The following is a 25,024-nucleotide window of genomic DNA, read 5'->3' as shown; positions in this document are numbered from 1 at the left end:
ATATATGTCTACATTTTTTTTTTAATCTGACAGCTTGATATACTGTCCCTTCTTTGTTACACATTTTCAATTCAATTTAGCATGCTACTTCCAATTAAACAGCACACACTTATTGCATTACTTGGCATTAAGCAGGTACACGTGTTCCTTTAGTCGCTGCCAGGGCGAGGAGACAATACCCTCAAGGTGAACAAGACTTTGTACAGCGAGTATTAGGCTCCGGGAAGTGTCCAAGAAGCCTGATGGAAGGCTGCAGGTGTGCAGTTTCAAATGCCTTCGAAGTGCCTAATGCCCAAGTCTTCCAGAAATGTTACACTTCATAACCGTCCTCTTCCAGCAAGATTTATGCTGTGTTTTGAATACTTCTAATACTCTGGAGTCTTGAGTGCCAGAAACCTCTATTTATCAGGCTTGGTCACTGGAGAAGTTGCTCTGGTCAGGGATCTTTATATACACCCATTTCTGTATAGCCCATATTGCTATTATTTATTATATATAAACTACTAAAAGCAAGTGTGATTTCAGTGTGTTTGCTCTGAATATAAATTAGTTTAACGGAGTAAAATTTGATCCATAACACAAACCTATTGTTAAGATTATCAATAAGGAGAAAACAAGAAGTTGTTTTAATGACACGTTTATAAAAAATCAGCATCCTTTCACTATTACACATGTACAACAGAAAGTACAGTACAGCTTGAGATACCCCCCTCCCCATATTCTTTGAACAGGGGGTATAAATTCACAAAGACATACTATTGCTATGCAAGTGCTTATTAAAAACAATTAAAAAAACAGAATAAACAATTTATGCGCTACCAGTCTGATTTGCTTTGTTTACCCCTGGAAATTGCTTTACTGTGCTACAATTTAAAGCTTTGACCCTGCAAAAGAACGACCGGGCACAACCGTCGCTCAGGCGGGAGCTGCTGCAGTCAGCTGCAGGTCACCGTCCAGGCACGAAACCTCGTCCACGGTCTGGGGTCTGGAAGGGTTTCCGGCCCAGTTGTAAAAAAAATTTACACGGGGGTGGGAGGACCGAGGTTTCCCGGTGCACCAATTCCCTCCAGAACTCTTCCTGAGCTTTCCTCTGCTCTGATAAAAAAACGAAGCTCCAACAGCAACACTGTTATTTGTCATCGTTAGATCAACAGCATGAAGCCACCGCGGCTCCAAAATGTGTCTCTGGCTCCTCTGGAAAGGATACAAAGGTATAATTTCCATGTTTGTCCCCTTGGCAACTTCTGATACTGCGATGGTTATTACTTACACAAACAGAAAGCTGCAGCCAATCAAAATAATATGGTTGGCAAGAAATCTGGGCAAACTTTAATAGCAATGGTTCTTCAACATAAAAAGGATAAAAGTAGAATAATAATTTTTGGCAGCAGAAGCGGGGAATTTTTAAAATTCTGATTGTTTTCCTATGAGGATAGCATTATAAATACTGAAGTCTAACTTAAAACATGTTGTTCTGGTTTCATGAATTCACATTGAATAAAATTCTGCTGGATCCACTGAGTTACACTCATTTCCATTCTTCTCAAACTAAAGCTATCTGGAATACACAGCAAGGTAAGACAGTGGAATTTGGCACAGATTGCATGTTCTAAATAATTCAAATATCCTTCTGAAAGCAGCTCTCTGTGTGTGCAAGTGTGTTACACTGGAACACACAAAGCGCTCTTTTCAAGAAAGCTTAATTAATTTTGGTCTTCTGGGAAACAGATAGCCAAGAAAGGCATTCACCAAGTGAGGATGCACATAAATTTAAATATAACTTTCACTGAAGTTTTCACTTTCATTTTCAACAAGCTTCAGTGCTATATATGATCCTGACAGTCCCACTAGGAGCTGATGAACCAAATAAACAGAGTTACATTATCTTAGTAGTAATAAAACTCACTTGTCACAAAATGAGTCTAAGGAAAACTCCATGCAGTCTAATAAAGGACATTTTGTAGGAACACAATCAGGTAATTTATTAATCTGCAGTAAGAAGCAGCATCGGAAGATATTACCTACTACAAGCAGGTAAACTTTCTTTATTAACAGATAATGATGTAAAATTTGGCTCTTTATCTAGAAAATGACATCATGTGACCACTTTCCATGCCTTCAATTATGAAAAAGTTAAAATCTGCAGATCTACAGATCCAAAAAAAGACATTCAAAAGCCTTCTTTTAATATTTGAAATATTTAGTTTTGATTTTTACCTTTTTATGATTGTACTTCATTCTGTGTTTTGTAACAGAAAGTCATACTGAGCCCCAAATCAGAATAATCTGTTTAACAGCACTGAAGTGAACTTTTTTTCCCAAGGCAATAACATAAGAAGCTAAGAAGTATTTTGAAGGAGGAATTAATAAAAAAGACTATTGCATGTAAATAATTTTGTAGGAATTTGCATTTTCTAATTAAAAAAAAAAAAGTTTGCTGAAATATTTCCCAAGCAGATCCACTTGGGCCTCTAATTCATTGGCACAGACTCAATATCAGTCACTTAAAATACATGTTTCACCATGTATCTAGAATTGAGAAATTCTTTAAAAATACTTAATACAAAATATGTTATTTCCTTTATAGTACATATTTACAATTCTAAAATTAAGGTACTGCGGAGAATGTAAACAAGAATACACAGGTATAAAGAACATGGCTTCAGAAAGGTTTCTCCTTCGATCAGCTGCTCTAATCCCATTTCAGTATACGTAGATAAGAGAAACAGTCTGTTTTGTATCCTACTGCCAAAGAGCAAGATGTTCTTGGTCTTTATGCATTAGCGGCTGTGTAAACATACCAGATACTCGGCCCACTGACATCAGGCATCTTCCCCTACACTAAAATTTTGGACATGCTGGAATGAGTCCAGCAGAGGATCACCAAGACTATTAGCGGCTGGACAACACGTCGTTCAGGAGGGGCTGAGACAGCGGCATCTGTTCAGTCTGAAGACGACAAGGCTAAGGTCCTCTATTACTCCATGGTGACCGAAGACAAGACAAAGCCCTCTTCTCGGAGGTCATGAGGTGAATGAGATGAAGAGCGATGAACTCTTCTCGGAGGTGCACACTGAAAGGATGAGAGGCAGCAGACAGAAGCTGCGACATGGGAAAGTCTCGTTCAACAGTACGAAAAAAATTTTCACTAGGGTGGTCAAGACTGCGGGGAGGTCCCAAAGAGGTTGTGGAATCTCCATCTCTGGAGATATCTGAAACTCAACTGACGAGTCTCTGAGCAACCCCATTTTGCTTTGAGGTTGACGGTGCTTTGACCAGCAGCCTGGACCGGATGATCTCCACAGATTTCTTCCAACCTAAATTATTCTATGAAAAATGTTGAATATAACACAATGCTTGCATTACTATTGCAGTTTGGCTCTTTGGCAAGCGTGTAGTAAACACACTGGTGAGATCAAAAGAAGTCAGTTGCTTGACTCAGATGCTTTTTCTCCAGCAGTTAATAGCATAATATCTAATTGTCCTCTCGTGCAAGATTTACCTTATTAGATCCAATTCACTTAAGTGAAATGACTCCTGATTTACACAATTGTGAGCTCAGACCCAGGCCAGCCCATCTCCAAAGGAACATTTAAAATGTCACAGCTGACAGAACAGGCCTACTGAGAACCGCACGCTTCTGACTAGCTGGGGGAAAATGACAATTTTGACACATTTACATCAAGTAAATTTTCTACTAACATTCATAGAGCTATGAAGACGAAATGACAAGGGATCAGAATCAGTACCTGTGATTTTCTGGCTGAAAGCACATCTGGTTAATTAATATGGTCACAGGCACGAATATCTTTACTATGTTGAGAATGACTTTCAATACCCATGAAGTGACGAATAACAACAATAAGCCTTCCATTGAGCTTGAAAAATACCTAACAAACTTGTATTGCTTCCAAAAGTTCACAATTTGAATTAAAGTCCGAGGTGAGCAAAAGTCACTTAATGACTGCAGATTTAAGACCTGAGGTGAACCTTGGGGAGACTCTTATTTCACCTACTCACTATCCAACTGCAATAACAACAAACATTTTTTAAAAATCACAAGTTAGCACCAATTATTGCAACTTCGTCTCTTCTAAGAGGAAAATTTTTCTTGCAGAGGGGTAATTTATTATGGTATGTTAATGGCAGATTGAATACAAGACCTGCAACTGCCTGTACCAGAGTGTCTAAAGAGTCCGTGATCCTGACATCTTTTAGTAAGTGCACTTTTTATCTAGTTGCACTGAAGAGGTTACTGCATAGGTTTTGTAACTTCTAATAGACCTAAAGAGAGGTATAAAGTGGTACCATGGAATCAGGATATTAAAATAGAGAGCATTATTTCTTTATAATGACTTTGTCCTATATTAAAGAACAACCTGTAAAAACAGACTAAATAGCACCAAAATGTCTTTGTTCTATTAAGTGACCAACAGCAGATGTTGAATGGTATCAAGACTTTTTTTAAAGCTGTCTTAATCAAATTGTTGTGTAGTAAAAGCACACTGCATTCCATTACATAAAGAATGCACAAGAATCTTTAAACTACCTGAAAATCATCTATCCTTGCTTGCTATCTCCTTTCTCCATCCAAGATAAAGCGCTTTTCTGTGTTAGAAGGCACTGTTTTATGAGAAATGCTGCATAGTTTGACTTGACAAACCACTGAGAAACTCAAGTGACAAGACAGGTGAATGCAGAAACCCAGACAAGCCTGATGGCATCCTACTTTTTGGAAGACAGACTCAGATGTAAACAAGATTTAAACTGAGACCTTCCTGTCTGTGAAATTCATGCGAGAAATGCGGTATATTACATATTCTTAGATTAGTTAACAACTGAATGAGGACTGTGGAGAATTCTTCATCAATGGCAAATTTAAAATTAGACTGGACATTTTTCTATAACATATGATGCTATTCAAAGAGGAATTAACTCAGGGAATTCTGAGAGTTTCTGCACAATGTGATTTTGCAGTGGATCCATATCAGCTTCATGATCTATGAAAAACTCATTTAACTTCACTCTGGTTGTCAAGTGGGTTTAGAAAGTCACTTAAACTTGGTGTGGCTCACTGTAAGTTGATATGTTCCATACTGTTTATGCTGATATGCTGAAGCTGATTTTACTAAAAATGTGTCCAAGCTTTCAAACAATGAATTGTATTATAAATCAGAAAGAACGTCCAGTTCAGATTAATTGAGGGGTAAGAGGCTAGGAATAAATACATAAAACAGATTTGGCTTTTTAAAAGAATCCAGCTACTAAATGGCCTCTGTAGTCTTCCATAAGAAGTGTGAATACTTCAGCACAATTCAAGCGGAATTGAACAGCCATTTTCATATCCAAATTCAAATACCGTCTGTGCATATAAAACAGCTCATTTATTAATCCAAATGTTACTGTTGCAGAGCTCTTGGAAAAATATTCTCTCTTTCTTGGTTTTGCTCTTCATAAAAAGGAAGCTTTGGAGGGCCACCTAGAGAATTAAGTAGAAACACAGTTGTAGGTCTATATAATATAATTCTGAAATACTATATAGATTATACAATTTATACTCAAATAATTTAATATACTATACCCTTCAAAAGAAAGTAGAAGATTGAGCTACACTGACTTCCTCACAGAGACAGACAAAACAGGCACAGCACCAGTAAAATCATCTCTCAAATGGAAAGTTCACAGAGTGCTTCCTAAATTAAATTTATTCTAAAATGTATGGTATTGCTAAACAAGCCAGCCATGATTAGATTACAAGTGGGAGGAAGCTTTTGCACAGTACTACACATCATTAAGAAGAGAAATTATCTAAATTAAAAAAAAAAATCATTTGATGCTGTGATGAGTTCTTCACATCTTCACAGAGCAATCAGAATCTATTTGCCAATGTGTTATCTACTTATCTGGCCATTTACTATATTTATTAACTCCTCGCCTCTTAGGAGGGCAGCACACATGGATACAATGCTTCCAAGCAAAGCTGCTGCTACCAAGGGCTCTGGGTTTTTCCACCAGAGATGGAAATGCAGAACAGCTGATCTTTCTACTGCCTCACACAGCCATGCACAGCGGCTGCGGTGCCTGCTGCTGAGCACCGTTTACTGTGCTGGGGTGATATCCCTGTCTAAATCACCATGGTCAACACGTGATGTCTTCTACTAAGCAAGCCTACACATCTCCAGCTTGCGTTACCTTCTGTGCAGGTTGGCCCCATCCACGCGGCTGGACACACGCAGTTCCCATTGTAAGGATTGCACCGGGATTTGTTGGCACACTGGCATCGCAGAGAGCAGTCCGGGCCGTACCGGTCCCACCTGCATTCTGGAAGGACAGAAGTGTTTACAGGGAGGGGTATGCTCCCCTCTCAGCATCCCTGTGCGATGGCTGCCCTACACTGCAGAGCTCCCTTGAAAGTGCACACGCAGAAAAGAAAGGAATTGAGACCAATGTCAGCATTCAGGGCAAAATGCACACAGTAGGAAAACTTAGGGATATTTATTTCAAAAAAACTCCTAAAAGTCACTGTCTTTTCACTGGAGAGGAACATAAACCTCATATTGGCGCTGCTGAGAACGCAAACCTCCATCGAGTTCTGCAAACTAGGAGAAGCTGAACTGAAAACTTTCTTTTTTTTAATCTCAACTAAGCATCTGGCATAAGAGTCTGGGTTAGGAGACTTAACCTTGTTTTGCCTAAGGTTATATACGTTATATACCTACCTCTATAAAACAAAGAACAGTTATTACTACACTGTATAAGCATGCTTTTGCCACGTCTCTATGAGGAGATAAGGGATCTGGGATCAGGAAGCTGCTTGGACACCTCAGTCTCCTAACGCCAGAGCGCTAGGTTTCAGAAAGCCTTGCAGGCTTCATGCTTCATCTCCTACATGCTCCCAACCAAACCATAACCCAGCTTTCTTAACGAAACTCCCAGAATGGGAAGCATTACCAGTGGAAAAACACAGGATGCCAACCAGCAAAAGGGATCTCGGGATTTGCTCAGGAAAGTTACTGTCAAAATACCGGATCCACGCTCCTTCTTTCATACATCCATTTCATATATGCTCATATGTCTTACACCAATCACACATAATTCTGCTGACAAATCAAATACACAAAACATCTTACTCCCATCTACCTTCACTGCAAAGGATGAAGAAACACATTTCATGCCTATGCTGATAAATTCTCGTGGCAATTTTTCCAAGCTGTTTATGCAGTCAGAGCATAGGCAGGAAGGAAAAGTTAGCAGCAGGTCACAAGGCAGGGTGCTAAATACACTGTAAACAATAGCCCTCTTTCCTTCACCTCACTCAAAACCGCTGTAAATAATCGAGGCGCTGGCTTTCTCACACAGCCACCACCCGGTAAATGAAAGCGCTGCTGAGGGCGGCATCAGCTGCAGCCCAGCACGTGGGAGAATTCCTCCCCTGCGCTCCGAAGCTTGGCCTTTTCAATTAGGAAATGTTATGAGAAAAGGTCTCCTCGAACACCTCTGGACCTGACTTTAATTTATGTAATACCACATTTTCATGTTAATAACAATGTGTATTTAAGACATCTGTTTGGAAGTCTGCAATGTTAATTTACTACAGAAAAAGAGGGCCCATAAAAGTCTGTTATATTCTCTCTCTTTTTTTTTAATTAACATTTTGCCTGTTTAATGGGTGCCTTACCAGAGTTCAAATTAAAATCAGGCCTTTTATCTTTATGGCTGCTGCACAGTCACAGCTGCTCACAGTTATATCACAGATGAACTGAGCCTAATTGAAAATAAAAATGCAAATAAAACCTACCCCATAACAGCTTTTCATGGATGGGGGCTACCCTAGCTGATTTAAGAAAAATAAAAATGACCCCTATACTTTGCAAGAAGCAGAAACTTGTTTCACATTTTTGGTGCTGAGCTTCCCCCTTGCGTTTTGTTTCTGCCTAAAATTTCACTGGAAAAGACTCTGGATTCACAGAGCCTTACTCACCGCATAGTGTGGTTGGACTCTCCAGTCAGTGCAGGGCCTGGAGACCACGTTACTTTGATTTCTGACCACGGGACAGTGCAGGAAGGGTAGCAAATCATTTTCTTTTTTAGTTTTTGGATTGCACTTAAGCTCCCAGCAATTACTTAACTCTCCTTTGCATTAATAGCATAATGTTTAAAACTGTTTCCTGCCCTATCCTAGAACAGGAGGAGAACCAGCATTCCTCAGATGTGATTCTAGAGCTCAGGGGTTTTACAGCACCCTGGGTGATCCTGCAATATTAGCAAGCTGACATTCAGTCCTTTTAGCATGTTTGCTATGACATGAGGATTCTTTTTAATTCAGAGATTGCCATAAATCCACACCAGCATTACTGAGACCAGCACCTGGCTCAGGAACTTTAACTATCATTAGTGCCTCTCAACTCTGCAGTGATTTCATCAGGACACAGCATTTTGGTTTGTTTTCTTTACAGTAGAATTTTCTCACCTGTTTTTATACCCTTGTTACGAAATAATTCTGCCTTTGTGGGCCAACCCATTACGAAACACGCGGCCCAAGTGCCTGTGCTCCAAGTGAGGGAATTTTATTTGGATCAAATGTTCTCGGACTACTGCTGAATCCTAGAGCCAAAAAATAGCTGCCGCAGGTCCCCTACCCCCCACCTACCTGTGCAACTGGATCCCTCCACACCCGCTTGCACCCCTGTCAAGCATCTTTCCACCACATCTGCAAAACTGCTACTTGCACTACTTTCTTAGTGCATTCTCCAATAATGCATGCGCCATGAAACTCAGTGCCAGTGATTTCACAGCTGACCCACACCCAGCTTTCCTACCAGCGTGTCAGTTTAGGTATGGATTAGAACAAGAGTGCACTTTGTTGATAGAGCTGTTTAACCTGTAAGAGAGTACTTAGTTACAAGCGTTCGTGAATACGCTATACCAGTAAACATCCTTTCACAATTATACTTAGACCAACAGGTCCTACAGGTTTGATTATGCATAGTCCAGCCCTTAGAAAATATCACTGGTCTTACCAATGTTGCATTTGTCTCCAGTCTTCCCAGGAGGGCAAAGGCACTTTCCAGTTACTGGATCACAGGGAACTCCTCCACAGTCACACCGAAGCTGACACCTCTCGCCAAACCACCCGGCATCACAGCCTAACATAAAGAGCACTTTTTCAGATGCACTGCATATTTGAATTGCAAGAAATACATTAATTCAGAGGAGTTTTTCAAGGATGTCTCACAGGACAGCTCATAAACTCTGAACTGAACCTAGTATAAATGCCAAATTTAATGAAGAATGGAATATTGTAGAATAGGCATAATATTTATATGATCTCTCTTTATGTTAGTTTAGTCTAATCCAACCTATCAAAGGTATCTGTAAATCTGTCCCAGAAATGTAACTGGCACTTATTTTCATTTTTAATTAGAAGTCTTTGGAAGACTATTCCACAACGCTCAACCGGTTTAACATACACCAATTTAATAATCTTATTTGAAATTTTAGAAGCAAATTTAAAATCAGTAAAAGGAACTCATTTTTAATAATCCACATGTGGAACTCATTGGTGCAAGACAGCATGGAGACGAGGACTTTAATTATATTAATCAGAACCAGGTTAGTTTATTTATAAGGGAATGAGAACATCCAACTATAGAACAGGTAAACAACCCCAAATTCACTGTTCAGGGTATTCATAAGTCTAAGTCTGGACAAAGTTGCTCCCAGCAAAGTGAAGTATTTAGGTAACAATATGATTTTTTTAAAATTAGATGTGTATAAGTACCTTTTTCACAGTAGACACCTTGATAGCCTAAAGGACAAATACACTGTCCTGTCACTGCATTGCAGCTAGCTCCATTTTTACAGGCACAGGCATGAAGACAGCCTAGCCCATAAAATCCAAGGGGGCACCCTGTGAAATGAAAGTGTCAAATGAGGAAAGTTGATGAAGAAAAACACACACCCCTTTAAAATCCTGGCTATTCTCTGCTACTTTCCATGGGAGCCAACAAAATCACTATATGCTATAACCTTTAATAATCCCGTGTGCTTTTAAACTCACCACTAACACCGCCGGTGCCAAGGAGATATGTAAGTTATTCAGATCCTGAAGCAGCCTGGTGATCTGGGATGCTCCCCAATTTTTTTTTTTTTTTTTTTTTTTTTTTTTTTTTAACTGAACTGCGGAGATGTTTATATGACTACTCTGAAGATCCCACAGAGTCCTACTGTTGGAAAGCAGACTACTTGGCTGTTGCAGGGGTTGTCCACTTACTGTGCTCGCAAGAGTGGCCGTAATAACCTTCGGGACACCGGCAGCAGCCCGTGAACCTGTCGCAAGTGCCGTTGTTCTGGCACCGGCAGGCCAAGCGGCAGTCAGGTCCGTACTCACCCGGGAGACATTCTGCTGACAGAATAAGAACAACAGAAAATCTTTTTGCTGACCTCACATGGAAAAACACTTGCATAACCGCCTTTATAGCTGAAATTTAATGGCCACATAACAGCTTGTAGTGCTGAGATTAACACTTCTTATGAATTCCCCACTCCCACTCCCTTCTGCACACTGAAGACACAGCATTTCTGCACAATTATGATGTATTTGTTTACTTTCGTGAGAAATGTTTTATATTATACAGATAGTTGTACAGCACTCAACTTCCTTGTGCTTTTAATAGTCCATCTTTTTTCATTTGCCTCTTCATATAGGTATTGTTGGAAAAAATTAACTGTGTGTTGTAAGGTCACAGTAAATGGTATCTTCTCCACTATTTGTATATCTACAGCAATATTTTCTTACAGGGACTTATAAAAGCTACATTACAAAAATATAGCTTTTCCTGGTCTATGTTGTCATTTAGAGTTCACACTATTCCAATTTCTAATAAAAATGGAAGGACCTCTGTTTCACACATAGTGACAGACATTCCATGTATAATTAGATATCTACTTCTACAGAACTAAACATGTCTCAAATTACTGAAAGCCAAGTCATGCAAAAATGACTGTGTCAATATAATTAACCTATGCATCATTTCTGCAGAAGTTAACTTCATCACTGCTGTGGCAATTTGAATCTGGCGCAGACTGACTTAAATGAGTGTGACCATCCAAATAATCGGATTCAAAGGTCTGCAAATGTCAGACAAGCCTTTTTCTGTATCTTTCAAGAACATCATATCTAATCAGTAGGAAAAAAAGATGCGTGACTGCAAGATGCCTTTCAGGCAAAACACACCAAGAACCACACTGACGTGGAAATCAAGATTCAGTTTTCCAACAGCTTGCCTATCTATGCCAACAGATAAACAGAGAAGATCTTTCTAGTGATACAACACACAGTTCCTTATGTTATGTGTGCCCCTGGCCCTTGAAACCAAAGGCTTTTTACCTAAGCACATCTGTAAGACATACACGTGACCCAGGACACCTGCCTGGCCCCATACAGGCTTTGCTACCCATGTGCAGCTGATAAGCGGTTATAGAGATTTCAAGGAACAGACAAATAAAGCTGAACACCCATGGCATACACAAACTGTCAGTCAGTTATTGCTAAACCATGCTTTTCTGGGGACTTCTTTGAGTGACTATCCACAGCGGTATTCAGACTGTGAGTGACTCCATGTAGTTAGCATCTTTTCTTTTCCCCCTGCTCCTTCTCTACATACACAGGCATGTAGAGCATCTCTGAGTCTTTTCAGGTGCAAAGTGAAATAATTCCACAGAAGAACTCTGTTAAAAACAGTGTCATTTTTGGATGTCTCTATAACAACCGATTCTTGGCATAGCTAAGGAGACAGCTTGAGGTGGATGTTTTACAGATACCAGGGAAGGAAACACTGTAAATGAAGGCCCTGGAGTGTCTTCGGGAAATTGCACCATGGCAGTTACGATGTGGTGATGATACCATCTTGAATGCGAGCTCAGAACTAACTGTTCATTTGACATCATATCAGAAAACACATGATTTCCTGCACATTTAAGTCCGTAATTACACAGATATCTCTTGATCTGGAGAGAGAAATGAGAACACAGAAATGCAGAATGACTTTTGGGAGATAGGGAGAAAGGAACGGCACACAAAAAGAATCTATTGTGGGCTGGCAAAAGTGTTCCTGGAGTGAAAGCTGAGCTTGTTCTGTTGAAGCATGTTTTGCATTGTCTAAAGGCTGTCACAGAGAAGAGACAGCAAGGCAATCGCAATTGTTTTGGACAGATGTTGCCAGGACTATACTAACAGGGAAGGCAATACATGGGAAGTTCAACTGCTGCCCAATGTCAAAGGGAAAAGATCAAGAAGAGAAAAAAAGGTAACAAAAAAAAAGGGAGACACTGGCTTCTGCTGATCTCAGATGAGTGTGCAAAAGAAGGTACAAAACAAAGTTCCCACGAACAAAAGAACATGAAAGATGGACAGGAGGAGATATAAGACGTCATGCGAGGGAAGTTAGGAGAATTCCAGAGCAGGACTCGTGAGGAAAGCATCTCCAAAAAAAGACCTAAAGCTCTAACTTGGGGCTATTCTGCTTGAGAGAAAACTAGAGAGACGAATACAGCTGGGAGGGTGTCTACTTCAGCAAAACCTGCCTGATTTTGAGGGTGTGTAGGCACTGGAAACCCCTGCGTGAATCTACACGTTCACTATCATCAAAGCGGAAAATTACCTTTCTCACAAGAGCTTCCACTCCAGCCAAGGCCACAAGTACAGCTCCCATCCACTTGATCACAGACACCACCGTTCTGACAGGTACATGTCAGCTGGCAGTTGGGGCCATATTGTCCCTGGGGACACACTATAGAGAATTAACAAAGTTTGAAAAAAAGATATTAGCATCACAAAGAAAGATGAAAGCGACAGGGAATAAATACAGGTGCATGCTCCCCATATAGTATCACAAGTACGTGATGCAACAGGGCTGTGGGACACGCAGTTCTTCACTGCATGTTTATTAGCAGTTTAATCCAAGCACTCCCTGTGTCACTTCACCTCCACCTAGCTTCATGCCCCACTTGCTTTCTTCCCCTTGTCCCATCTCTCTCAAACCTTCTCTTCGGTACATCCTCTCCCTTCACTTTTTCAGTTCAAGCAGTTTGCTTCTAAATTGAGTCCCAGCCATCTACCTTCTGTGGTAAGAGCGACCCTTCTCCCCTGTCCTAGGTTCACACAGTATGTTTAGACCACAGTCTCAGAGCTGTGACTTCTTTGGCTTTGCAGAGAAACTACTGTAATGGTGCCAGTGGTGGTGGGGCAAAGCAGTGAGGTCTGGGGAGGAGATGGGGGTAGGAAAAAGGAGAACTGAGGGAGCAGAGAGGGACAGGGATTGAGATCCTGTGAGGTACAGCAAACCACAACATTATCTAGTAAAACTTGGCTTCAAAAGTGTTGGGAAACGCAGCCATAAACAATGCTTGGCACCGAGTTTCGTCCCAAGGACGTGCCCAGCTGACAGGATGACCACGGGTCCCGCTCTGTTACCTTGCTGACAGCCAGCTCCCATTTGGCCAGGAGGACATGTGCACTTGCCAGTCCGTGGGTCACACTGACCTCTACCACAGGAACAGAACAGGGCGCAGTCCTTCCCGTATCGATTTTCAGGGCAAGCTGAAGGAAACACGGTCTTTTATTAAACATCCTGGGTGTCCAATGCCAGTTTTCAATTTTAACGGAGGCAGCACTCTACAGAGCCAGCTTCATTTTTATTCCAGTTAACGTGCTTCAAAATAACAAGTATGAAAACCAAATCCATCCAAATATATGGCTGCTTCTTCCTCTGAAACTTTACTTGAGATTATAAATGTCCTCCATGCTTTCACATGGAACATCTGGTAGCTTTTCTACCACAAAGGTGACTGGAATATCAGCTAGTTGTGCTTCCAACCAAAGGCTCCTTCCTTTCCTTAATATTGATGCTGCCCTGTATTGAACAGCAAACAGCAAAGTTTTATACTACTAAAAGGATTAAAGCATTGCCTTTCTGTGATAAGCTGAAGAGAACTTCAGAAAGTGACTGAAAATGGTAAAATATCAGGTAAGATCTGATTGGTGCTCAAACCTGTACAGTCTGCACAGGTACAGCATGTGGAAATACCAAAGGCCCAGCATTTAGCCGTATTAGGAGATCATAGCTTTGGAAATACCACAGAAATTCAGCCACACAACGTAGCCCTGAAGTAGAGGAAGGAAGAGTAGGGTTGCTATGGAATCCTTACCAGCTTTGCCATGATGAAACTTGAACTTTTCCCATTTATTGCGAATAATGTCACCATAGCGTGAAGCAAAATATTGACATAATTTCTCAACCTAGAAATTTTGGACAGGAAGAAGGAACTTGAGCAATTCACGCTGAGCTGTCTCTAGAAATAAATTTGGGCAAGCAGGCTGTAATCCCAGGATGAGTGCCCTTGCTTCCGCACATACAAAAGAGAGGGAAAATATTTTGCAAGAGAATTTTTACAAAGCTGGAATCCTGATTTACAATTCAAGCAAGTGTTAGCTGGGATCTGTCTATTTTTATACCAACAAACTATTAACTGGATTATTCTCAGTGCTGCTTTTTAAAAGAAGCAGAACATGAATGCTGGCTTACTTTTACTACAGTCAGCTCCAATGAAACCAGGCGCGCAATCACAAGTTCCCGTCACAGGGTCGCAACGGCCTCCATTCATGCATTTACAGGATTTTTGGCAGTATGAACCATAACTACCTTCTGGACACCCTGTTTAAAAGATACAAAACAAAACATAAAAGCAATCAGGCTATGTTGCTAGTGGGACCACTGCACTTCCTGTCATAAGCACTTTGTTTCGGAGGTAGCAAGATGAGCAAGTCCAATTCTCCAGAGATTTTTCCTCCTGGATTTCTATTCCAAATCAACCTGTTTCCCCTTCTCCTTCCAGGGCAGAGAGGGAGAATGAAGCTTTGGTCCCTCTTCCTTTGGGCAACAACAGTCTCTTTTGCCTGTAACAGTGAGAAGACATGAGCCATCTCTGCCTCTTTTAGGTGTCATTCTTGAGGACCAGTTCTAGTTAGTAGGTAAGATGTTTTTTTCAGAAAAGTTTACATAGTACAAAGTTCGTTTCCTCTCTAATCCATTCTTCCTCTCCAAACTGGAATTTGCATTGCTCTGTCCAATCTAGTGGGCTGTGGATGGAAGACTATGAAAATGTGTACATGACAATAACATAAGAGATTTCAAGAGACACCTTTTCAGAAGATAAGATACAGGGCAGATACACTTCTCAGAGAATTTTCTGGCTTTGCATGTGAAAAGAAAAGCTGTATTTTGTAATAACCCAAACAAACATTAGACTTGGATGAACTGCCGAGCCAATGTCACATGGCTGTCCGTGAACAGGTTTTCTGAGTGTTTTCTGATAGGGTGTATTTCTGATTTCTCTCTGGACAGCTAATTTTGAAGGAATGCTGAATACAAAACTAGGAAGACATCAATGTACCTGTTATACTTGGCTCACATCTTCAAGATACTCTTCAGAAGCACCAAGGCTAGAACTAAGGAAAGTGTTGGGCACAGCTCCCAGGCATGTGCCTCTAGCTATCACAGTTGACTCCAGCATGCTAAAACTGAACTCTAGAAATCCTTCTCCCAGTTTTCCAAGACTGGAAATGGAATATAGAAGACTGGAAGGCGGAGAAGCGACTGCTTTTATAGCAACAAAAATATGAACATGGTTCAACAGTTGCACTCATGCTACTACCTCTAAATGACATTTCCTTGCTCCTCCCTTCCTTCTCTTTCCCTCCTGCAAAAGGAAAGTCTATGGCTACTTTGGAAATCTGGTTGAATATATATGTGCACATCTCCAAGCGATAGAACGCTCTACATTCTATGGAAAGATTAAACATTTTCTTTTTTGAAGGCACAAAATGATGGTCTGAGTGGCTGGAGAAATCCCTGGGGTATTCTGATCTGTTCAAGAGAGAGAGTGTGAGAGAAAGAGAGAGATTACGCTACATCTTTAAAGGGATGTTTTTTAAAATATAACTGAAAATGGGCATTTGCTTGAGTCAGGATAGCAGATCATCAGGACTAAACAGATACACACTTTTACAACATGCAGATACTCTCCCTGGCCCTTCTCAACCATGCCTTCTTCTCAATGAATACTTTCTCATCAGTGCTTCCATCTGTCAGTACAGAAAATTTGTTTCATGTGCAAATCCTGGCATCAAAGAGTGATCCCTGAAGCATCTATTTAATTTCCACCAAGAAATGAAGTCAAGGACACACCCCAATTAAATGATTTAGTCTGGACTCTAAGCGAGTTTCTTCTCCTTGCCCCTTTCCTTTTGGTCATCATTTGGCTTTTCTTCTTTTCAGTTCTGTTTCCCACACTCCCAGCTATGCTGCTTCTCCCTGGCAAAGCTTTCGGAATTGGTCTTCAGCTCAAAACTAACAAGAACTGTTCCATAACTAGAAGGGGATGCAGTAATTCTCTCCTTACAGATTTATTTATCCTTGCAGTGTTTTATTTATTTCATTTCAGTGAGAAGCAACACAAACAGGGCAAACATATCGGCTGCAACATTCACATGATTATTAACAAGGCTGTCTCATCTGTTACCACTTTGCAAAAGACCTTACATGCAGACAGCTAGGGCAATTTACACAGTGTCCTGCCACTTAAGTAGGCTCTGCATTTATAAAGAGGGTTAGCCTCTAACCACCAGTTATCTAATAAAGACATTTTCTAATTTAACAGTTTCCTGTGCATCTAACTTGTGTTTTTGTGAGAATGGCAGGAACTGCAGCCAGATTTTTAACTCATTTCCTGATCTTTTCCTTCTGGCTTGGGTGGGTTTACCATGACCGAGAGTTCCTAAATCTTTTCATACCAACTGGGTATGCTAGGGCTTTCTTTACCAATATTACTAATTGCATTGCCAAAAATGCAGTTTTGATGCATCTGCTTAGCTACAGCTTGAAGGTGAAGTTGGTGAGGTCTTTTTGGCTCAGGATTCATCCAGCTCAGTAAACAGTACAGAGATGCAGTGTGTTTTTTCTGTCCAACACCTCTGGGGTTTGTTCCCCCCCCCTCCCTTAGCTTCACCACACTCAAGTATATCTGTCCATCCATCGAGTTATGGACAACTGATGGGAACTTCATTGCTAGTTTGCCTGCTTCCTTTGTATCCTGCCAAGAGACTATTTCAGTTCTTCACTCCAAAATTTGAGAACATGAAAGCCTAGTTGCTCTTGGCTCCTGGAAATTTGACTTCCCAGCCAACTACACCTTTTATAGATATTTTCTTGAACCTTTTTTCACAGTACTATAAATATAACGATAGTTGCCAGAAACCATTTCCAGCAGCATCCAACCACATGTTGACTGGACTGAAGCCCACTTAACTTCTTTGGGAGCGGCTCCCTACGCTGTTTTTAATATTATATCGAAAGCTTCTTCATCATGGAGCAGCCCCAAGTCTCTCTGTAGTCAGATCAGCAGAAACGAGGAGTGTTTCCTCCAGTATCACACTAGCTATCACTGGTTATCAGACAGTGCAAATTCAGAATCAGGTCCGTGATGTCGCACTTCACTGACCTGTATGTAAAAATAACTTGCACAAACTGCTTTGCTCCCATTTTCATGTCTCTACAGCTTGGCCAAAGTTACAAGAGAATAGAGGAAAAAAAAGGGAGATGCCAGACAAATTTTCCTCCTCTTTGAATCTCTACATCAGTGATACAGACATTTCATTATCCCTCCACTAAAATTTTAACAAAACTATACCAACTAACTGAGAATTTGCTCTGTGAGATACTGTTTGTTGTTGGAATCTAAGAGAGCACAGCACCATGAAGGATCCAGGTCTTGTACACTATAGGTTTAATCATAGCTACGCAGAACTCCATGGCAAAATCCTCTTTGCAATAAAACACAGATTTCACTTTATAGGTAACTTGTTTTACATGAGCACTTTGGTATAATTATTAATATTTAAATTTTTTAAAATTGGAAGTAAAATCTTAAGGATCTAAGCAAACTGAAGGATACTCCTGTAACCTCCGGAGATTTAGTACCATATACAAAGATAATGACTATTGCAAGATTACCACATAAAAGGTAATAGGCTAACCATGATTAAGTCTTTTAAAATATCACTGTTAAATAGCTGATCTCTTCTACTGCTCTACTGTAATATTTATTATCTAATTTATAATGGATCCAGATGGCTCTCATCTAGATTTTGAAGGCCAGATTTCGATCTCACTTACAGTGAGAACTGATGTACAAAGGAGGACAGAATCAATCTTTACTTATTATCTTTTATTTATTTTAAAGAACGACTTGCGATAACATAATGGCAATACAAATGTCCATCTCTCAAATCTGTGAGCCTCTTACCCGTTTCTACTCTATGAATAAAGCACAGGTTTAACCCTTACCAGATCTGCACATATTGCAGCTGGCCTTTGTATCCAAATCGCCACCCAAAAAAGCAAGCAAACTAAACAGAGCCATGCTGGATTCCTAGGAAAGGAAAATCAGCATTTGCCAAAGAGAGAAAGACTGAGCTTGAAAGAAGACAGCCTTCTATTCTTTTATGAGACTATTACAAGCCACGGAGTAAAAACAAAATTAAAGTTGTAAATAAAAAGGTAATTAACTGTCTCCTTTTTTGGATACTTCAGTATATGTTTCTTATCAGTTGCCACATTCCACCACGAACAACTTTACAGATGTCCTAAAATACCAGCATGAGGCATGTGGATCTGGGAATATTTTTTATGATGGAGTGTTCAGCCAATTGGCATTTTGTCCTTTACACTAGTCACCATTTTTCAATCCAGAGTAACAATTTGTTTAATTTGATTGTTCCTCAGAAGGCTCTACAACTTAACTGACTTTATGAATCACTTAGATTTATTGCCAATTGCAGCTCGTTGTTTTATAATAACCGTTTGTCCTTACTTGAACACTCAGAGATTTCGGGAAGCATTTTAGCCTAGTTATTTTGGAAAAAAGAGCTATATAATATCCTTATGTAGCCGAAGATGAGAGTTGCAAATGCAGAGAATTATATTGATATTCTTCAGTGTGGCATGAAATTGGATAGAATTTCGCTAGTAAATGATTCTGTTCTCCAGCAAAAAAAAATTCCTTGCAACAACGCAGGCACTGTTATTACTGTACGTTAACACCACCTATTATTGTATCTCAGCCAGGGCTGAAGGTACCGACAATGATGAATGCAGAGGGTCAGCGCGTGCCTCTGCGTACTCACTGCGGTCACAGCGGGCTCCGTAGTACCCCGGGAGGCAGGCGCACTTGCCCGTCACTGGGTGACACTCCTCATTCTCTGCAGAGCACTGACACACTCGGTTACAGTTCTTACCGTACGTGCGCGGTGGACAAGCTTGGGAAAGAGGAAATGTAAACCAATAAATTAAATTTGTCTTGGTAAATATAGCACTCAAACAAAGAGCAAGCTCAAATTTATTAAATAAAATCCCTGCCTACAGAACTATGCTGTCCTCCGGGACTTTGGATTTATTACATTTACTCGGGGGTTACTTCACTGCTTGATTTTGTTTCGTTCAGTCAATTTGTGCCCAACTGTCAAGGGCCAGATACAATTTTCTTGTCACTAGAGAAAATCATAGGGAAATGTCAGGTAAAATTGACTAAAATAACAGTATAATTCACAAGGGACCAGGCGCATGGATAAAGACATTCTACCTTTTGCCGGGAGTTTAAACTTGCAAAGCTGCTTTAGCACAAACATTTTTACAGGATGCATTTTGTCCGGTACAGCCACATTGTCGACATTTTCTGGCCTTTCCATGTCTCATTCTTCTATTGCTGCTCCTTATAGCACTTCCTAGCTCAGACCTGCCTCACAGGTAATGTAAATCGGTGTAACAGATGTGACTGACTGCTATTAACCCAAGCAAGGCTGAGTTTTGCCATCCCTTGCCTGAGGGGGTGGGCTTAGCCTGTGCGTGGTGGGCTGCCCTGAGGAAGCTGCGGGGTGGGAGAGGCTGTGCAACGAGGAGGCGACAGGAGGGCAGCCTGCGGCACGGCGCTTCTGCTGCAAGGGGGAATAACGCAGGAGATCCCACGGCACAGACGAGCAGCAACTATTGCTGGGTGGAGGAGCAATATTCATCAACCCCAGATCCTGGCTTTTCCCCCAGGAGTGGCATAAGCTGCAGCCAAGCCTGGCCTTCAAAGCCACAAGGGGCAGCAGCACCATTACCACCTTTCTGCCCCAACTCAGCACGTGCCCAGGGCCAATTACGGTGGTTACTTACATTCCTTCTTCTAATTTTCAACTAGTTGCTTTAGTTGTGGGCCAGGATTTATAGTCTTTCAGTGAAAGATATGGGACACGGTCAGAATTATGCAGCCAGAGTTGCAGAATCAGCCTGCTTTCAAAGACAACTCCAGATGGTCAAATTCAGCATTGAATAAAACTAGATAATGACATTTCCGTGAACTCTGGCAGGCCAGAACAGAAGTTCTCTCACGGGGAAAAGGCCAAAAGAAAGCAGAGTTCCCGCTTTACCCACGGCAGAATGACCGCCACTGACAGGGAGCCGAGCTGAGCTGGCACCTCTTCATCCTATTTTTATCGAGTTCAGTCCCCAGTTGCTCTCGGCCAGCCTGAGAGCCGCAGCCCTCGACCAGGAAGACCTCGCTAACCCACACAGTGCCAGGAAGAGAGGGCAGAACTGGCTAAATCAGTGGGTCAGCGACCGGCAGCAGAGAGGTGCAGCTGGATCCCTCACTCCGGCTCTAGTCCGTCTTCGTTACCGTAAAGATCTTCTGTCCTTGCTTTTCAGGCGTTGATTAACTCATCGTTTTATTTAAGATATGAATCGATCTCCTGTGGTTTTCACGAAGGAAACTATTTGCATTCTTACAAACAACTTACTCTTTTCACAGCCGTAGCCGGTAAATCCCCGCGGACAGCCGCATTCTCCGGTCACGTGGTGGCAGGGGGCACCCGCAGGACAAGCGCACCGCTGGGCACAGCTCACGCCGTAGTAGCCTGGCAAGCAAGCTGAAACGAGGGGACAAACTCTGGTTGAAAGAGGTGGCAGAGTACAAGGATGATCGTTTGAAAGCTACTGCTTTTCAGCTGATCTGCTGCTACTGTCCATGTGAGCACTTCATAACCTGTCCAACAGCGAGGCCATGCAAGTTAGCACGAATCTGAAAAAAGTTCAAGTTAACACATTACACTTGACAAATAGAGGTAAGAGCATGTTGAGAAAGCGTTTGGAGAGCAGGGTGATGAGTGGTTCTTTTTAAAGATGCTTTAACTAGATAGAATAGCCAAGACTTTAGAAATCAAAAGCCAGATTCAGCATGGACTTCAGCTGGTAATGGTCAAGATTCAGCCCTCTATGCCATAAAGAACAACCATACTTGCAAAAATTGAAGCAGTTCAAAGAGGAGAATGAAATATGTTCAAGATAACTCCAGGTTGACTCACAAAGAGGAGAAAAATTACCAGAATCCTACAGAATGGACACAACAGTTCTATGAGGTGGTGAAAACTGCTGAGGAATAGCAGGAATGAAAGGATCCTGTCCTGGATCAGGACCTAACAGGGATAAACACGACAATCAGAACTTTTCTCCTTAAACTCCTAGCAGATACTCACGTTTGTCACACTGCCTCCCTCGCCATCCCTTTTCACAGTGACACGCTCCAGTCTGATGGTTGCAGGACAAGCTGTGCACACAGTCGCACTGCTCCTCACATTGCTTCCCAAAGAATCCAGAGGGGCAGACTGAGAGAGAGAGAACATCAGTTCCTTTGACTGCACATAAAGCATCAATCATTGACAAATACGTTGGTATTTTTCTTCTTGGACATAGTGATGGACACTTAGAAGACTGTATGCCCAGAAAATATAACTGAAAGAGAATATACTAGAAGTATTAAAAGCACTTAGTGTTGGCTATTAGTGAGTCTCTACATGAAGGTTTGCAAAGACTTAGTCGTATTCTATAGTACAAATCCAGACGGTCTCTACAGAGGTACTAATGTCATTTACTTTTACACTGTCATGCGAATGGGAAGAGGAATAACTAACTGTTTTAATAGTGAGAATATACCGTGCCTAGGTACTACTTTCCACCTCATAAGTCTTTACAAAGTGATCGAAAAGAAAGTGCGACCTGAAGAAATGGGAGCTCCACACTGCAAAGGTCCTTACAGTTCACACTGACCACTGAGGCTTTGTGAGTTCTCAGCACGTTAGGATGCATCAGAAAATTGCCCGTGGCTTGCAAAAGTCATAACATGCCAGGGGTAGAACTGAAAGCAGACTTCAAGTCATCTGATACCTGCTGCTTCTGAGATTTCTATTTAAGGGACTCACACGGATCTAAACATGGCAGACATCTATTTTAAACCTGAGCAATCTGGACTGTAGGTCAAGCATGGAAGTTAGGATGCAGTTTGAACCATTACAGTCTGATATCCTGAGCTTCCCTCAATGACACGCAGAGAAGCGGCAGCATGTGGTTGGGTGCAGGCTGATCTGGCAAACTTTCTTTACAACTCACTCTCTTTAATATATTCTTCCATGTATCTGTAGGGTAGAGAAATACCTTTGTTTTCTTAACAGACATGGTACAGAAGTAGAAAGGGATTAAAAGCTTTGGACAAGGTTGTGTACTTGTGATTGAGCAGAGACCTCTCTCCAGAGCTCCTGAGAAACATAGTGAGCTCTCACACTTTCATTATTTTATTGGCCTACTAAATAATAAAAAATTAAGATATAAAAAAATGCATAGAGAAACTGACTCCGTATTCTAGAGGCAGACATGGCTGACTGCAGAATAGACTGTTAAAAAAAAGCATCAGAAGGAGGAAATATTCGTACCAACATCACAGTGGTCCCCAGTCCAGCCTGAGTGGCAGATACATTTCCCTGAAAGCTGGTCACAGGCTCCATGGTGACAGCTACAGCTCTGCTCACAGCTCTCTCCGTATTTCCTATCCTCACACTCTGAAATGAGACCCGGGAGACTGACAGAAGGCAAGACTGGAAGGGGTCCAGGGAGATCAAACTTATGCCTCTGAAATAAGGCAAGTTATCTACACTGTTCTTAGAAACCTTCAGTAACAGAGACTGAAACCTCCCCAGACAAACAGTTCTAGAACCACATCATCTTTGTCTTGGGGAATTTCACTTATTTTATTTTTTCCTCAATTTGTGACCATTACCTTTCTTCCCTATTGCCAAGAGACAGAGAGAATACTTCATTCCTCTCCTTGGTCCAACAGCTTTCTATGGATTTGAGTATTAGTATCGTATCTCCACTCAGTCTCATCTTCTCTGACTAAACAACCCCAGTTCTTTCAATCTCTCCAAACCAGGGCTTCTACACTTCGATCTCTCTAGACCCCTCCACCTCGTCTCTTTTTTCTGGACTGTCTCAGATCAGGTCTCGCCAGAACAGAATTTCATTCTTCGGAGTGGAAGAAGGAGCTGAAGCAATGAAGAACACGACAAAACTCACCCAGCTCACACGCTATCCCAGTCCTGCCCTTGGGACACAGACACTCGCCCGTCACATGGTCACACGTAGCCTGGCTGTGGCAGATGCAGGGCTGTAAACAGTCCACACCAAACCAACCAGAGGGGCAGGCTGCAAATGAGAGACGCAAATGAGAGAGACTCAGCAAGAGACTTACATTAAGTGCAGGAGAGCACAAGTAAAACAGAGCCTTCCCCAACCCACGCCTGCTATAACCCCAGTGATTACATAGGTGCTGTCGGAGCTACAACAGAGTAAAAATGAAAGCCAAGACTTTCAAGGAATTACATTAATGTAAAATTGGTCTGGGAACAAAATATGTAAAAGAGCAGGTGACAAAGACAGGTAACTATATCCCCCGCAGATGAACTCAATATTTTCTATTCAAACTTATGATAAACATATTTTGGGTCCTTTCTCTTAGCTTTCTCAACACCAAGGAATGTAGCTATTGATTTCCCTGTTTTCAGCATTCCTTTGTACAGTGCACTTAAAATCATAATTACTTTTATAATGAACAATTGATCTTGCTATCCGCAGCTGGCTGATGACATTTTACAGTTTACCTATTTTTAATTTAAGCAAGTTTACTAATTCCCATCACAACTAGTTCCTATGGAGAAATCCTAATTTTGGGCACCAAAAATACATGCACCTCTCAGATGCTGAAGTGGTAACTGTCTGAAATGTTAGCAGGAGCAGGTTCTCACGCTGCAAAAGGACGGTCATTAGAGGATATTGGGAGACTGCTCACTCATCCGCACATATTTGTACCACCTCCTTACTTCCGAAGGGGAAAAAGTACAGAAACCACCAAATGCATCATTAAAGAAAAAGGGTATGCTTGACAACATCTTTATATTTGACAGTGGCTTTTTTGTGTGCTTGTTTTGGATTTGAGGCCTTTAAGTAAAAGTGAAAGTTTTAGACAGTATTGGGTGCATCATGAAGAAAGGTTTGGTGCATCTCAGCTTTTTATTCCTTCACGGAAACCCTTTTTGTATCGGGTTCCAAAGGGGGACCCCTTCGTTTCTATATTCCTCTACCATCGCTAGCTTTCATTCTCTTAACTGTCCTTCTCCCTATTACACTTCGCAGCAGCAGCTGCTTGTTTGGAGGCGTTGACTCCAAATCCCAGTGCATCCAGAGGAGCAAGTGTACCACGGTGCGGCAATCCCTGCTCTGCGGCACTGCTAGGATACCAGAGAGGTGATAAAGCAAGGAATCTCAAAGGGGGGGCACAGAAAATAAAAGGTTTCTATGACGGGGTGGACAAACTTTTGCTAGCGGCTTGGATATAGCGGATTAGAAGGTGTAACATAAGCCTCAGCACAGCCTTTCTTTGCCGTCCTCCTTCTCAGGTCTCCTTGGAGTTGGGCTTGTGTTTTCAGTCTCACAGACTGGTAAAACTGCCAACGCTAAAGCTCCCAATGCCTTTCACATGTTCTGGATTTAGCCGACTATGCCTGGAACAGCATAAGGTAACGATGCATATCCGCAGAACG

General features: G+C 41.4%; 1 protein-coding gene across 2 annotated transcripts in view; it reads right to left on the bottom strand.

Annotated features, from left to right (window-relative positions):
- Nucleotides 1–621: 621 nt before the first annotated feature.
- LOC112986455 (multiple epidermal growth factor-like domains protein 6) overlaps nt 622–25,024 on the bottom strand; it is a 213,383-nt gene continuing 188,980 nt past the window's right edge. The window contains exons 25-37 of one of the 2 annotated variants that reach the window (XM_026105729.2): nt 23,502–23,630; nt 22,862–22,987; nt 21,632–21,760; nt 20,897–21,025; nt 19,244–19,375; nt 14,586–14,714; nt 13,475–13,600; nt 12,663–12,791; nt 10,274–10,405; nt 9,782–9,910; nt 9,021–9,146; nt 6,193–6,321; nt 622–5,479 (exon numbers count right to left, since the gene is read on the bottom strand). In XM_026105729.2, the coding sequence (XP_025961514.2) occupies nt 5,400–5,479; nt 6,193–6,321; nt 9,021–9,146; nt 9,782–9,910; nt 10,274–10,405; nt 12,663–12,791; nt 13,475–13,600; nt 14,586–14,714; nt 19,244–19,375; nt 20,897–21,025; nt 21,632–21,760; nt 22,862–22,987; nt 23,502–23,630 (1,625 nt within the window). In that variant the 3' untranslated portion in view covers nt 622–5,399. The remainder of the gene's footprint in view (nt 5,480–6,192; nt 6,322–9,020; nt 9,147–9,781; nt 9,911–10,273; nt 10,406–12,662; nt 12,792–13,474; nt 13,601–14,585; nt 14,715–19,243; nt 19,376–20,896; nt 21,026–21,631; nt 21,761–22,861; nt 22,988–23,501; nt 23,631–25,024) is intronic. The other variant, XM_026105731.2, reaches the window with a different exon arrangement.

This window comes from Dromaius novaehollandiae, chromosome 9, assembly GCF_036370855.1.
Source record: "Dromaius novaehollandiae isolate bDroNov1 chromosome 9, bDroNov1.hap1, whole genome shotgun sequence".
Lineage (NCBI taxonomy): Eukaryota > Metazoa > Chordata > Aves > Casuariiformes > Dromaiidae > Dromaius > Dromaius novaehollandiae.
Note: the sequence above shows the minus strand (reverse complement) of the source record. Positions and strands in the feature narration are given on the sequence as shown.